This window comes from Raphanus sativus, chromosome 8 (genome assembly GCF_000801105.2).
Source record: "Raphanus sativus cultivar WK10039 chromosome 8, ASM80110v3, whole genome shotgun sequence".
NCBI lineage: Eukaryota > Viridiplantae > Streptophyta > Magnoliopsida > Brassicales > Brassicaceae > Raphanus > Raphanus sativus.
In genome coordinates this window covers 9,536,545-9,550,745 of record NC_079518.1, presented here as the reverse complement: position 1 = coordinate 9,550,745, position 14,201 = coordinate 9,536,545, and the positions used below count along the sequence as shown (strand labels likewise).

General features: G+C 32.1%; 2 protein-coding genes and 1 pseudogene across 2 annotated transcripts; all 3 read left to right on the top strand.

Moving 5' to 3' along the window:
• The first annotated feature begins 6,288 nt into the window (after positions 1 to 6,288).
• On the top strand, positions 6,289 to 7,590 carry LOC108820742 (transcription factor IBH1-like 1). Its single transcript, XM_018593749.2, has 2 exons — positions 6,289 to 6,446; positions 6,846 to 7,590. Exon 2 carries the CDS (start codon positions 6,847 to 6,849, stop codon positions 7,387 to 7,389), a length of 543 nt encoding a protein of 180 aa, XP_018449251.1. The 5' UTR covers positions 6,289 to 6,446; position 6,846; the 3' UTR covers positions 7,390 to 7,590.
• A 2,247-nt stretch (positions 7,591 to 9,837) lies between these two features.
• LOC108821561 (uncharacterized) lies at positions 9,838 to 10,963 on the top strand (annotated as a pseudogene).
• A 2,312-nt stretch (positions 10,964 to 13,275) lies between these two features.
• Positions 13,276 to 14,030, top strand: LOC108821198 (RING-H2 finger protein ATL14). Its single transcript, XM_018594243.2, has one exon. The coding sequence runs from the start codon at positions 13,348 to 13,350 to the stop codon at positions 13,861 to 13,863; it is 516 nt and encodes a 171-aa protein (XP_018449745.1). The 5' UTR covers positions 13,276 to 13,347; the 3' UTR covers positions 13,864 to 14,030.
• The last annotated feature ends 171 nt before the right edge of the window (positions 14,031 to 14,201 follow it).

Genomic DNA, 14,201 nt, shown 5'->3' with positions numbered 1-14,201 from the left:
ACCCTCTTCTCTATTTTTTGTGTTAAAGTCTGCTCTAGATACGTGTTTGTTAACATGTTTAACATTATTTGTTTGTTCCGCTTCTAGTAAAGTCTTACCCATCTTCATCAGGCTGATGAGTCTTATATAGGAGGATTAAGTTTTTTGACGTTTTCAAACTTCTCCGATAAACAACTAAGTTAAGTAATTAGGGGAGGAGAATTTTTACTTTTGTCCTTGGAAGAGTACGGCAGAAGCGACTAATTATAATTAATATTTCCCTTCGTTTGAGGGGACAACCATATCATTAAAAGGAGATTATGTTTGTTGATTTTAGATTATACAAAAAGCATAATCCAATTATTATATATTCTCCTAATTTCTTTGTTCTTCTAAGTCCTAGAGGAAGAAAAGCTCTAAGTGAACCCGCAATTCACGGTAGAATACTAAACTTTCTGAGGGTTCATCAAGAGTTTTACTTTTGGCCTGTATATGTCAGTCGTAGATTCGTAGTATGTATCATGAAACTGAAGCTAATCCACTCGCTATTCAGCCAGTTACGTTCTACTGCTTCTAACTTTAAATTATTTCACATGGCCTCACGGTGTTCTTATGATATATAAATTTTGAGGCATTAAAGAAATGTCTTATTTATATAGAATTTTCTCTTACATTAAAAGAGTGAAATGCTACTATTATTTGAAGTGAAATTGACAACTTGTTTTGCTTCAGGCTCTTAATATCCTAGGCACAGCACTGCATGGCTACCTATGAATATGATTAGAATTGAGATCGTAAATAGTAGATCAGATCAATTTCAGCGAAAAAAATAGTTATCGCTTAAATTATCTTACAATATTGAAAATACTTCCATCCTCTCCAAATCACTCACACCGAAACTTAATTGGTTCCATCACTTGTTTGATTTAGCACAAAAAACATTCAATTTATCAAATAGATAAGCTTTCAATTTAAAACAAATTACTGATATATATTAAATAAAATCATTTAAACTCGTGAGACAATGTCCCTAATATACACTCATTTGACATGATGACTTTTTACTATTAATTTTGAAATGTCTGAAATAGACCGATTTTGATTATATCGATAATAGATTGGATTGAATTGTGAGGATAAAACTCAAATATTATATTATTAAGTTAGATGGACTTTAAATTTAAACTTAGTTGATGATAAGGGAATTGATCTATTTTTTTGGTATCCCTTTTTTATTGTTTAAGATAATTTTCTAATTTTCGAAAGATGTCCCCAATACATACATCAAGAAACAAATTTTAGTCTGTCTAATGGTGGATCTAGAAGTTTTTTTAATTGCGGACACAACACAAAGGAACCAACAAAATTTGAATTGAGAGCACCTTTGTTACTTGTTCACTAAATAGCTTTATCAAATTAACATAGCTTATTTAAGAAAAAATGAAAAAACAGTGGGTGCACCTGACCTGTATCCGAACACCTACGTCTGCCCCGAACGGTCCGCCAAATAACTAACAAGCTTGTTGATGTATTTTACAAATCAACTTGGTTAATGTAATGTAGATTAAGCAGCTCACTAAATCATAATAAAGACCTCTCTTTCCCTTATAAACTTGCAAACACATACTTTTTGGACTAATTTGCAAATAATTTTAAGCAAATTTTCCATCAAGCTTCATGTTTGTAATTGCAGGAGTTCAACAAGATGCAAAATTTCGAATCACAACCGTCCTTATGAGTAGAGGTAGGTACGAATAGAATCTTTGGATCAAGGAGGTATTCGTGATCCGATATGTTTAGTCTAAATAATTAATTATTCGATCCGATTTGATTCGTAGTCATATAGATATTTAGTGTTCCAGATATCAGTATTTTTTAGGTTTTTAATCGGATATCTTATTTGATCTATAAAAATAAAAATAAATAAAATTCCAAAAATATTATAAAATAATAATATTTTCTTACAAAAATCAATTCTATTTACTTTTTAATAAATTATATTGAATACTTTAATAAATTTAGTGAATAAAAATATGATAAAATTTTGATAAAATATAATATTTATATAAATTATATATAATTCTTTAAATATATGTATAAATGCATATTAATAAATCAAAAATTAGAAAATAATAGGAAATGATGATATTTTACTACAAAATAAAAAATGTATTTACTTTTTAAAAAATTATAATAAATAATTTAGTAAATTTACTAAATAAAAATATGATAAAATTTATATACAATTTAATATTTACATAACTTATATATAATTCAATAAATATGTATATACATATTAAAAATATCTGTATTTGTGATTTTTCATTTTACAAATATTGCATATTAATATCGATATTTTGTCTAACTCTATTTATCTGAGGCAAGGAGAAGAAGCTGGGATCCTCCGTTGAAATCACAACATAAAAGTGAATGAGTGGTTCCCGCATTCCTGATGGACAAGGGTCCCTCCATGTGTGCACATGCGCTTCCAGTGGACGCGTGCGTTTAGGATCATCTTCCCATTAACTTAACGATGCCATTTAATGTGTTTCTATATTTGAATATTGGTGAATTTATTGTAACGAATAGGCCTAGTAACGAATAGAAATTAAGGGCACAAATCACTTTTGTGAAAAAAATTATCAAATAAATCAGATACGGTGACGACAACATGAGATTGCGGGCGTGTAGAGTTCGGAGAATGATTGTAGAGATTCCCGTAAATTACGGAGGTCCATTGGATACGAAAGTCTCGCACCAGAGGATCCATGTTCGATGTATTTTGTTAGAGAAAATTATTACCCGACAAAAAAAAAATTTATCATTTTGTTTTTTTTCAAGTGGTTTTATATAACACATCTATCACTATCAGTATCATTCATGTGCAATACTGTAACACATTTATCAGTGTCATTCATGTTCAATATTGTACATCGTCGTCTGTCAATATCATAATTTTGTTTTTAATATTTCCAAATAATAAAATTCAATTATCTACCTATATATATCTTCGATAAATTGAACTATTGTTGCATTTTTTCTCTTTTCTTCTGGAAACAGGCTTTCCCAAAGTTTGCGGATCACCACGTTTTCACCACTAAAACCATTGATGTTATTTGTTGTATGTGTACACAAAGTCATATCAAGAACATCTATTTCTCTTTATGATATATTTTTTTTAATCAAATTTCTCTTTAGGATATCAAAATGCAATTCTAGCACTAAAATTTAAAATGATCTAGATAATTAGATCGGAATTGAACAATAATAAAAAAATATTTTTACAAAAGATATAGTTAATCTATAATTGCGTTTTATATTTACTACTAGCAAGAAGATAAAATAAATAATTTACTGTATAATTATGGCTTGTGAATGATTTAGCATAAACTTTTCAAACTCTTTTTTATTAACATAAAGATATTTTAGATCTATAAAAATTCATATTAATCTTTAAAGGAAATACACTTAATAGACTTTTCAAAAAATAAATACACTTAATAGACAGATTTTTTCAGATATTTAAATAGACAGTAAACAATAGAAATTCATGTTGTCACATAATAAAATGTAATGGATATCTTCAAACCTAAATTGTTTAACAAGCCGAAGCTTATCTACCACTAAACCACCACTGGATGATTTGGAATATAAATTACATATAAATTTGAATAATATCTATCAGAATATTTAAACTTAATATATAAATTGGTTTGATTTAAATATTTGGATAGATAATCAATAATTATTTTAAATATTTTTGGTGTTTTGAGTATACTTTAACTATTTTAAATATTTACATCTGACTATTTATATATATTTTCAGTTATTTAAACCAACTTAAAAGTATCATATATATTTTGTATGTTTTATATACATTAAATCTAAAATAATATATATAAGTATATAAATATTTTACAAATATATTCGGATATCAGAAATATTCGGCGATCGGAATCAGTTTCAGTTATCTAAATACCAAAATATTGAATAATTTGGATATTTAATCAATTTTGGTTCGGGTTGGTACTTCTTTTTGGATCCGGATCGGTTCGATTTTTTAGATTCATGTTTTTGTCCAATTTTATAAAAACAAATAACAACACATTTTATAAACAAATACATCCGCATGAGCGTGCGGGCCAAAATTTAGTTAATCTTTAAAGGAAATGCACTTAATAAACATAATTTTTTTCAGATATTTAAATGGACAGTAAACAATAGAAATTCACATTGTCACATAATAAAATGTAATGGATATCTTCAAACCTAAATTGTTTAACAAGCAAAAGCTAATCTACCACTAAACCACCATTGAATGATTTGATTAGTTTTCAAATTCACTTTTATATTATTGATCTATAATTAGTCTCGATAAATAATATTGGTCGGTGTCACTAATCAGTAATCACTAGAACAATTACTCTTTTCGTTTTAGTTAGTTGTTGTTTTAAAATGAATAATAATTAATTTAAAATAAATAATATTTTAGAATTTCGATGCAAAATTTATTAACAATATTTTTAATTATTTTTTATTAGTTAAAATATGATTAGGTGTATAGATAACAATATTTTATTTTGGAAATAAATATAATTAAATATATTTTTAATATGTGTGCATATATCTAAGACCAAAATTAAAATGAAACAGATGAGATAGTTTTTACTATGTGAATCATTTACAATTAAGCATGAATCTTTATCTAATCAGTTATAATAAAAGCTGGTTTTGTAGCAATAGATTTGCTGAGATAATAAAAACTAACATTATATTTATTTGCACATTTTCTTTCTAGTTTTTATTATTATGATGGAAGGACCTATTAATTTACAAACAGACTATTTAGCTAACGTGAATCTACAAAATTGGACAACTACACTCACGCACGCACACACATGTATATTATTTATTTATTTATTTATTTTTACCACATTCGTATAACATTTTACGTTCTTTAATATTTAAATCAAAACTTGAGATAATTTTTGAAGTATCATGTTTTAATAAGAAATTAAACTTTCACAAATCAAAAATTTTGAAAGCTTGTATCACTTGTGTGGTGACTGCGCTGATTGATCAGCTTCTCAGATAGAAATATGTTCATATGTGAACGTACATTGCATTCATGTATATAGAAATAGATATTGGAGGGGAGAATGGACATTTAAATCTTCGACTATTTTATATCAGCAAATTTAATATCGAACTATTATTTACACGATTTTGTTCTCTAACTGATAGTTGTTTTGGTAAATTAGTGACTGAAAAAGCTAAATGTTAAATCGTAAATGATTCTTATTAATTTATATATCAATTATCCTCGGCATTAAATCTAAAAACTCGAAACTCTAAATTAAACTCTAGTTGAGTGAAAATAATTTTCGGTAACAAGAAGAGTGATTTCCGGTGATACTTGGACTGAATTGTTTCCCTTATCACTGAAAAATCATTTTTGTTGTCGTCGGAAATCGATTTTACTCAAAATTAAAATTTGAATTTAGAGATTTCGAGTTTTCCATATTTAATAGCAAATATAATTGATATAAAACTAACAAAAATAATTTATAACTTGGCGGTTGACATTTTTAGTCATCAATTTGCCAGGTTAACTATTAACTGAAAATTAAATTATGCAACTAATAGTTAAATATTAAATTTGCTGATTTCAAATAGTTGATGATTTAAATGTCAATTTTCCTGTAGTGTGAGATAAATGTAATTGTCACTGATCGCAAGAAAAGAAACAATACACGAAACGAACTTACGCATAAAATGCACACATGACTACATGATTAAAATTCGATATGCATAATGGTGGTATATATCACTTCAGTATCATGAGAATCTACTGTTTCTCAACTTTCTCTTCTCCAACATTGGTTTGGTAACTAATTTACAGTTAATTTTTTTTTCAAATTACCATTTTATGTATTCTATTGGTGCATTGACATTGTCCATAAATCATTTTTTTCTTGATTAATAGATTTAACATTTCTGTGTTACAAAAAGATTTAACATTTCTAAAATACGCATCTATAACATCCTAAACATATATATCATTTTCTTGATTAATAGATTTAACATTCCTAAAAATACACTTTTGTAACATCATAAACATATATATCATCATTACAAATTTTCGGCGGAATTATTATCAAAAAAAAAAAAAAAATTCGGCGGAAACAAATAATATTCGAGAAAGGTTTCCTAAATTGTAGGGTAATATACAAAAGGGTAAGTGGGGCCATACAATAGCATGTGCATGCATGTGCTTCTCGTATCTCATATTGCCCCCACCATTTTCCCTCTCGTTTTGAAACAAATAAAATTGGAGCATCTTCTTCTCCTTTCTCTCTCTCTTACATCTCTGTCTCTCTCTTGTCGATTTCACTAATTCGTGAGCTGACCTTTCTTCTTGGCAATCTTACGCTCAACAAAAGAAGAAGAAATATTCTACAAAAAGGGTAATTGCTCTTTTCGTCATGATAAGGATCCCTAAACAGGATATATACGGCCAGTTTGATTATGATTTTATGTTTATTACATGTCTCCCAACTCGTTGATGTTTACTCTTATGTGTAGTGTCGGTCTGACATTTTTTCAAAACCCATAATTTCATACTCTCAAATAAAAGTTTCTGTTTTTATTTTTCATATAACTTTTTCATAATATTTTACACACAACTAAAACTAAAATTGCCGCATAAATCGTGATGAAAAAAGCGAGTGATTATCTTGCCTATGTTCTAGTATAAACCTGTTTATGTGTAAAAGCAACGTGAATTGTTACTTTCTTAGCATTTATTTACATCTTAAAAGAGAATTGTTCAGAATGTTGAGTATTTCTACTTGATTCGGATTCAGGATGCAACCTACGAGCTCAATGAATAAAGAATTCCTAAAGAAATGGCAAATGGGTCTTCAGATATTCCGTCCTTCGATAGACAACACGAGCGTCTCCGAGCGAAAGAGAGCAATAAAGCTCTCTGCAGACGTTGCAATGGCGTCTCTAAGAAAAGGAACAACATGTTGGAGCCGAGCCCTAATCCAGAAAACCGCCTCCGAGGACAATTTCCTCGTACGTCAAATGCTCTCTGGCATCAAAGAGGAAACGTTAATCAACAAAAAGTTACCTAAAGTTATGTGTCATAGAAAGATCGTGAGAAGAAGCAAGAAGATCTTGATGAGGAGGAAGTCGAGATCAGCGATGGAAGAGGTCGCAGCAAAAGCAAAGAAGCTCGTCAAGAGAAAGACTCAAGGGTTAAGAAACGCTGTCCCTGGTGGAGAGTTTATGAGCAATAATGTCTTGTTGATTCAAGAAACGTTAGATTACATTGTTTCACTTCAGACACAAGTGAATGTGATGAGAAGTATTGTTGACGCTGCTGCGGCTGGAATTGAACGGTAAATGGCTCTTTTTTGCACGACATTATTTGTGAAATCATGATCTACATCGGATGAGATCATTGTTGGTCGATAGGACCATATATTGGACATGGAAAATGTCTTACGATAATAAGTTGTATTTGTACATATCTTCAACAAAAAAAAAGTTGTATTTGTACGTACGAAAATTTATATACGCTTATAGGAGAGTTAATTTCATTTACATTATGGTGATTTTAATTAAAACATTTTGTTTTACATGTTATGTAGTTATGGTTGTCGTTCGGTTGCATTTAATTTACTATAATATCATATTCATATTATTTATATGCATGGATTGCTTTTCCTGGCATTTTCTTTTCGTTCTAAAGAAAGGAACATTTATATACAGAAATAAATTGGAAAAGAACATATACTATGTGGGGAATATATTATATATATACACGTAAACTATCTCTGGCTCAGTTTTATTAGTTAATAGACAAAGTCCCACTCATAACTAAAACATATTTTGAGATGTAACACATTCATTCAGATTTTAACTTGTAAAAGGAAATGATAATTAGCTCATATGAGCGTGTTTCAAAGAAAAAAAGCTCATATGAGCTGCCAGAGAATAATATACTGACTTGTTTACAAAAAGTATATTGGACCTTTTTATTTGACCAATTCAACCTGTGTGAAAATTGGCTTTTACATTCATACATAAATACATACTAATTTAACAAGGAAGAAAGCGCTTGATGAGAGTAATCACAATAGTTGTAATCTGCATTGGGTATCTAAAAGCAAAAAAAAAATGTTTAGAAAAATAAATTGGTCACTTAAAAATACATATAGTAGAGAGGGATTTTAATCTCAAGGTAAAAATATTCTGCACTCATACCACTTCTAATATTCTTCCATCTTTTTCAATATTTTTAAATATTTTAATTCTTAGATACTTATTAAAAACACTTAAATATAAGAGAAAATTAATAGTTAGTATACTAATTTGGAGATCCGACTAATAATAAGAAAATAATATTTAAATGCCTTTTTGTTAAATATTTTTAGAAAAAAATTTAGAGAATGTTGATGAATGATTAATGGACATGTAGCAATTTAGAACGTCAACAAATTCTCATAGGGTGTTTGCAGAGAGCTTCATATATTTTCTTTGTAAGCGAGATACAGTATAACCTCTTTAAATTAATAATCGATAGATTAATATCTTTATTAATTAATATAATTTCATAGTCCCAAATTGAGTTTTTGGTTTAATTAGTATCTCGATAAATTAATAATCTCTTCAAATTAATAAAAAAATTATCGTTTTGATGTAGTCCCAACATTATTAATTTATAGAGGTTTCACTTTACTTGCTTTAAAACCATCAATGGAATTTATAATATAATGAAGGAGTTGAGGTACTCCCACTGCACCACGTCAGCGTTTTTGTGGAATAACTCTAGTATAACAGCTAGACTGGTAACATTTTCACTAGAAGATTAGCAACACTAAATTAGAAAACAATAATAAGGATCTCCGTCGAGTCAGACAAAAAACCCTAGTTAGAAGAGTAGCAGTCAGTCTTTTTTCTCTTGCTCCGGTGGTTGGTGATTCTCACCATCATCGGGAGCTGGTAAGACTCTAGGGAAAGAGGCTCTCAAAGCTCTTTATCGCCGGCTTTCTGTCTCCGGGAAGGGATGGTTCTTCTAACATCTCTATCGTCGGCTTTGTGTCTCTAGGAAGGATGGTTTTTCTAGCATCTCGATCACCGAAACTTATGTTCTTGTGTGGTGAATTAATATTAGTTTGAAGTCGTGGGAATATTGCTTTTGTTTGGTTCTTGTTGTTTCAGTCACTTCGTCGCATCCTAAGTTAGCTTTTGGGTTCGTTTTTTGTGATTTATGTTCGCTGTGGAGGTATCTACTAGACCTTATCTTGGACCTTTGTGGTTTTGGGAGATAGTTTCTAGACGAAGCAGTTAACTTGATCTTCAGTTTTTCTCTTGCGAGGAGGTGGGCAGTCTTTATTCTGTAGGTCACTTGGCTGCCTTGCGAGTGTCCGCGTGTAAGAACTGGTGGTCTTCTTTGACGTTTTCCCAAATAGCGTTTCAAGGTCTTTTGTCCTTGTATCTTAGTTTTAGTGGTGGTTTCTAGTCATGCAAGTTTCACATAGATAGCAGCTGCTGGAGTTGATGTAGATTTGACCTTTCGATTGTTTCTGATGTTGCTGGTTCTAATATGGCTTGGTGATATTCCCTTCATGGTTGGGACTGCTCAAGACATTTGTTCTTTAGGTCAGTTCCATTGATATTGAATTCTTCTCGAAAGATGGAAGGAATAGATTTGTGGACATATATGAGTTTTAGGCTCAGTTTATATCTTTGTTTTATTTTGTTTGGTTTATGTTCTTTGTCTTTGGTTTCTTATAAACACTATGTATTTCAACTTTTTTAGAGTTAAAAAAATAATAATAAGGATCTCCGTATTTCTAGCTTATTTCTTGTTAGGCCCAGCAGCCCAGTTAACCATTAATTGGACTCTTGTTAACTCCAACTGAACACGTCCCCAGACATATTTTGTCATGGGCGGTTTCTACAAACGCTACGTTTAGCGTTTCATTTAGACAAACGCGGAAAGAAAAAAAGAAGATAGTCCGTACCCCCGTTGGCGCTTCTTTCGTCGCTTTTCTTGGTGGAAACGAAAGGAAGATATCTCTCGGTCGTGGAAATTCAGATATAGGCAGCGTCCAACGTCTTTCCCTCTGTCGACTGACTGAATGAGAAACCCTCCTCCGTCTCTGCTCTCCCTCACCGTCAACGCCGCCGTCTTAAACCTCTCTCGCATCAACGATCTCTCTCATATCCCCGATCACATCGTCCTCGATCTTTTCGCGGTAAATAGTCTCAACCCTCCTTTTTTTTCATTGGTCTGGGTTTCTCGAATTTAGTGTAAAGTTTGAATCTTTCGTGGGAAGTTATAATTTAAAGTTTAGAGCTTTACTCTGTTTTTGTAATTGATTCTCTTTTGCTCTGTTTTAGTGTGTGTAATGAAAAGAGGACACTGAAAGCTGGGAAGTTGAATGAGAGAGTTGTAAGACTGTTTTGGCGTCTGGAAACGAAGAAGTTCTCTCTGTTATCGACGCTCTCAAAGTTTTTTTAATTCCCGTTCCTATGAAGTTTGTATCAAAATGCGTCAGAATGCGAAAGATAATGGGCCGAGACGACACAAAAGGAGGTAATTCAAAACCAAGTTCAACCATAGATAACCGAATTCAAATAGCAAAATGAACCAGAATAAAAATGTGAAAAGGAAATTAAGGAGATAATATTAAAAATGAACGTTGAAGGTGGTGGAATGGAATGGTATGCTGACATAAGAAATGGTGTTACCAAGGAAACTGCCCTTGTCGGCCTGTCCCTATCTCTTCACACTCGGCATTACCATATAGGAAGGTTCAGAGAATCATTTGAACCAGTCAATTATATTCGTATTCTTTGTCGTATGGGCTAACTAGCTCTGCTTTCTAATCCTTAAATGAAACATTGTTTTCGCCGTTTGTTTTCTCCTCTAGTTTTCTTGTGATGTAAAAAACATTTTGTATGATAAAATCTGGTAATGTGGTTATAATCTGATTGTTTTTTAAAAAAAAAACGCCTCTTGGTTTACGTTTGTATTTTCTTGTTACCAAATCTTCATTATCACTGACCTTTCTAATTTCTATCTTAAGATAATTATTAACGTATGTTCCTTCATTAGTCTATTTTTTTTTTTTAACTCAACATCAACTTTTCATTAACCAAATGTGAATACAGGATTACAACCTCAAGAGATTTTAAACCCAACATACAACCGACGAGATCTAGTATCGCCTAGGAACACTGGAGTCGAAACTGGTTTGGATCTTAGACTACCCAATCTAATTCATCGGTGTATTTTTCACCACAATGAGACGAAAACAACGGTACATACAAACAGACTATGAGCAAAGCCAGTATCTATGTAAAATACTAACGATTGGTCTCCACAAGATTTGAGTTCAGACCGTGTACCAACAGCTTCATTGCCAGACAGCGCATTCTGAACTTGACCCACATCCGTTGTCAACCCTTGTCTCGATCCATTGAGAATAAGCATTCCCCACGACCCGGAAAATATTGTCTCTTAAACCCCTAAATTCGACCACACGAGTGAACAACGGATGTCGAAGATAAACTGAAACTAATCAAAGTCTAACATTTAGAAAACCAATCATTAGTCGCCTAAAGATATGCGTGCAGGACTCGAACCAATTCTTCAACACCACGTTGGTGCAAACTTCAACTAGATACAGCATCAATGGACATGACCATCTCACTCCTTAGCCAAGAAAACGGCACAGAGCCGTACTGATAAAATCAGACCTGACAAACAGCAAAACGCAACCGGAACAGCATACCCTAGCTTCAAATGACGTGATACCTTACCACCGGACGAACCGCATAGGCGCCATCGGTGCTGGGATGTAGGGCCTCACCGTGTACGAACCACACGTCATCTCCGAAAACCGGATAAACAAAGCCATCTTCTGCCACTTATTCAAACGCCTCTCCACCTGTGTCATTGCCGCAAGGGGTAGATCGAAGGCGGAGAAGAACTCCCACTGAGTCACGCGCTGCCGTCACGGAGTTACACCATAGATCTGAAAGATTGAAAACTAGATCCGGCGGTCACTCCAGTCTTAAAAGCCGACCTCATTCTTATCAGTCGCGTCACAGTCTCGTCACGGTCCTTCATTAATCTATTAAAGCATCATTAATGCAGCACTTCATTAGAAGATGCTTATTTTTTAATTTTTTTCATCTGACTTAAAAAAAAAAGTTAGGAACTAATCATAGACTATGTTGCACCGGGACGGATACGGGAACAGATACGGGTACGGGAGCGGGGACGGGAAACGGCAAAACTAAAAATTTAAAGAAACGGGGGTACAGCATATATATTAAATATAAAAACATATATACATATACTTATAAATTGAAAATAAAATAAATTACACTATAATCTTAAAGAAAACAATGTAATGTAGTATTTTAAATAATAATAATAGGAAAAAATGATTTGTTTAGTCATTGATTATTAAAATATCATTCATCTAGTTTAAAGTTCATAAAGTGAAAGAATTAGAAACAAAACTTCTTTTCCTTTTAGTACTTTTTAAATAAAAGAAGTAATGAATTATCTTAATATAAGATAATGTTGACGTAAATATGTTCATAAACACTCAATATATTAATAATTAGATGTTCGGTTGCTCTCACCGTCCCCATGCCGTTCCCAAGCAGTCCCCGTCCCGGAAACGGTTCCGGTACGGAAACATCGACCTAAATGACGTCCCCGTGCTTCATAGATCATAGACCGTCAGGAGTCCACGAAACAGTGTAAATTTTGCTGTTTAATTTGGTATTTTTTGTATCGCTGTTTTCTCTTATATGGTGGGGTTCATCCCTTAGCAATTTCGTTGAGGATACTCTTAGCTTGATTAACCATTTTTGATATGATTATTTATAAACTAAAACATCAATTAATATGTTTATATAATTTTTCAAAAAACAAAACATTCTATGTCAAATAAAATGTAATTCTCTTTCAATAAAGTAGATAACATAACTTTTTGTAATATAAAAAATTAATAAATAATTTATATTTTTAACGTAGTGTAAATAGAGTGGTCAAATATAAATAAATATACATATATTTCAAGATATATACTTTCTCCATTTCATAGAATATGACGTATTTTATAATTGTTTCAGTTATTAAAATTTTATATTTTAAAAGTACTTTGTAAAAAAAGTAAATTTTTAAATCTTTATGCTGTAAGCCAAAAAAAAGTCATACGCTATAAAACATACGAAGTATATAATAAACCAATTAAAAAGTAATATATAAACAAACACCCCTTCTATTGTAGAATCCATAGTTTTCAACCCAATTCAATTCCTCACCTCTGTATGGTAATCCTTCTGTCCAAAGACAAGATTTTTATCTCCCGCCGCGATCTTCCGATGTCGATGTCTATTCTCCACGACGAACCAATCACCGGAGATCAATCGGCGCCGCCACCGAAGCGCCACGCGACGAGTCTATCAACGAAGATTCTTTCGAAAATCCTCGTAGGTCTTATCATGATCCCTGTAGCCGCGACCGCCTTGCTCTTCATCCTCATGTCTCTCAGCTTCTCTCTCTTCTTCTTCTCTCTCTACTGGTTTCTCCACCGGAACTACCGTCGTCGCGAATCCTCGGATGGGTTGTTGTCTCCTAGATGCGTGGAGAGCCTTCCCCAGTTCAAGTTTTACGAGCAGACGCTGTCCGTAAGCGAGTGCGTGGTCTGTATCGACGGGTTCAGACGAGGACAGTGGTGTCGGAAGTTACCTGGATGCGGACACGTGTTTCACCGCAAGTGTGTGGATTTCTGGTTGGTCAAAGTCGCGACTTGTCCGATTTGCAGGGATAGGGTTATAGAGTAGTGTAAGAAGATGGAGCCAAAAAGGTGAAGTGTTGAAAGTGTTTTATAGTTTTTTTTGTTTTGTTTATCGAGTTTGTTATGATTATCATGTTAGTAGTAACTTTGGTTTTTTTAACATGTACAGTTCTTTTACACAGCTCAGAATCGAAGCTTTGTGATGTATTGGTTCAACATAGTTTCGAGATTGAATACTAACACAATTCTTAGTCTTCTTCTCCTTTATAGTTAACCAAATCGACCTCGTATGCAAGTAGCTAGAGTCTCTTCTTCGATCCTCAACAATCCACACGATTAGTTCTCAGAAAAAACAAAAAAAAAGACCCTGGTCTACTTTTTTTA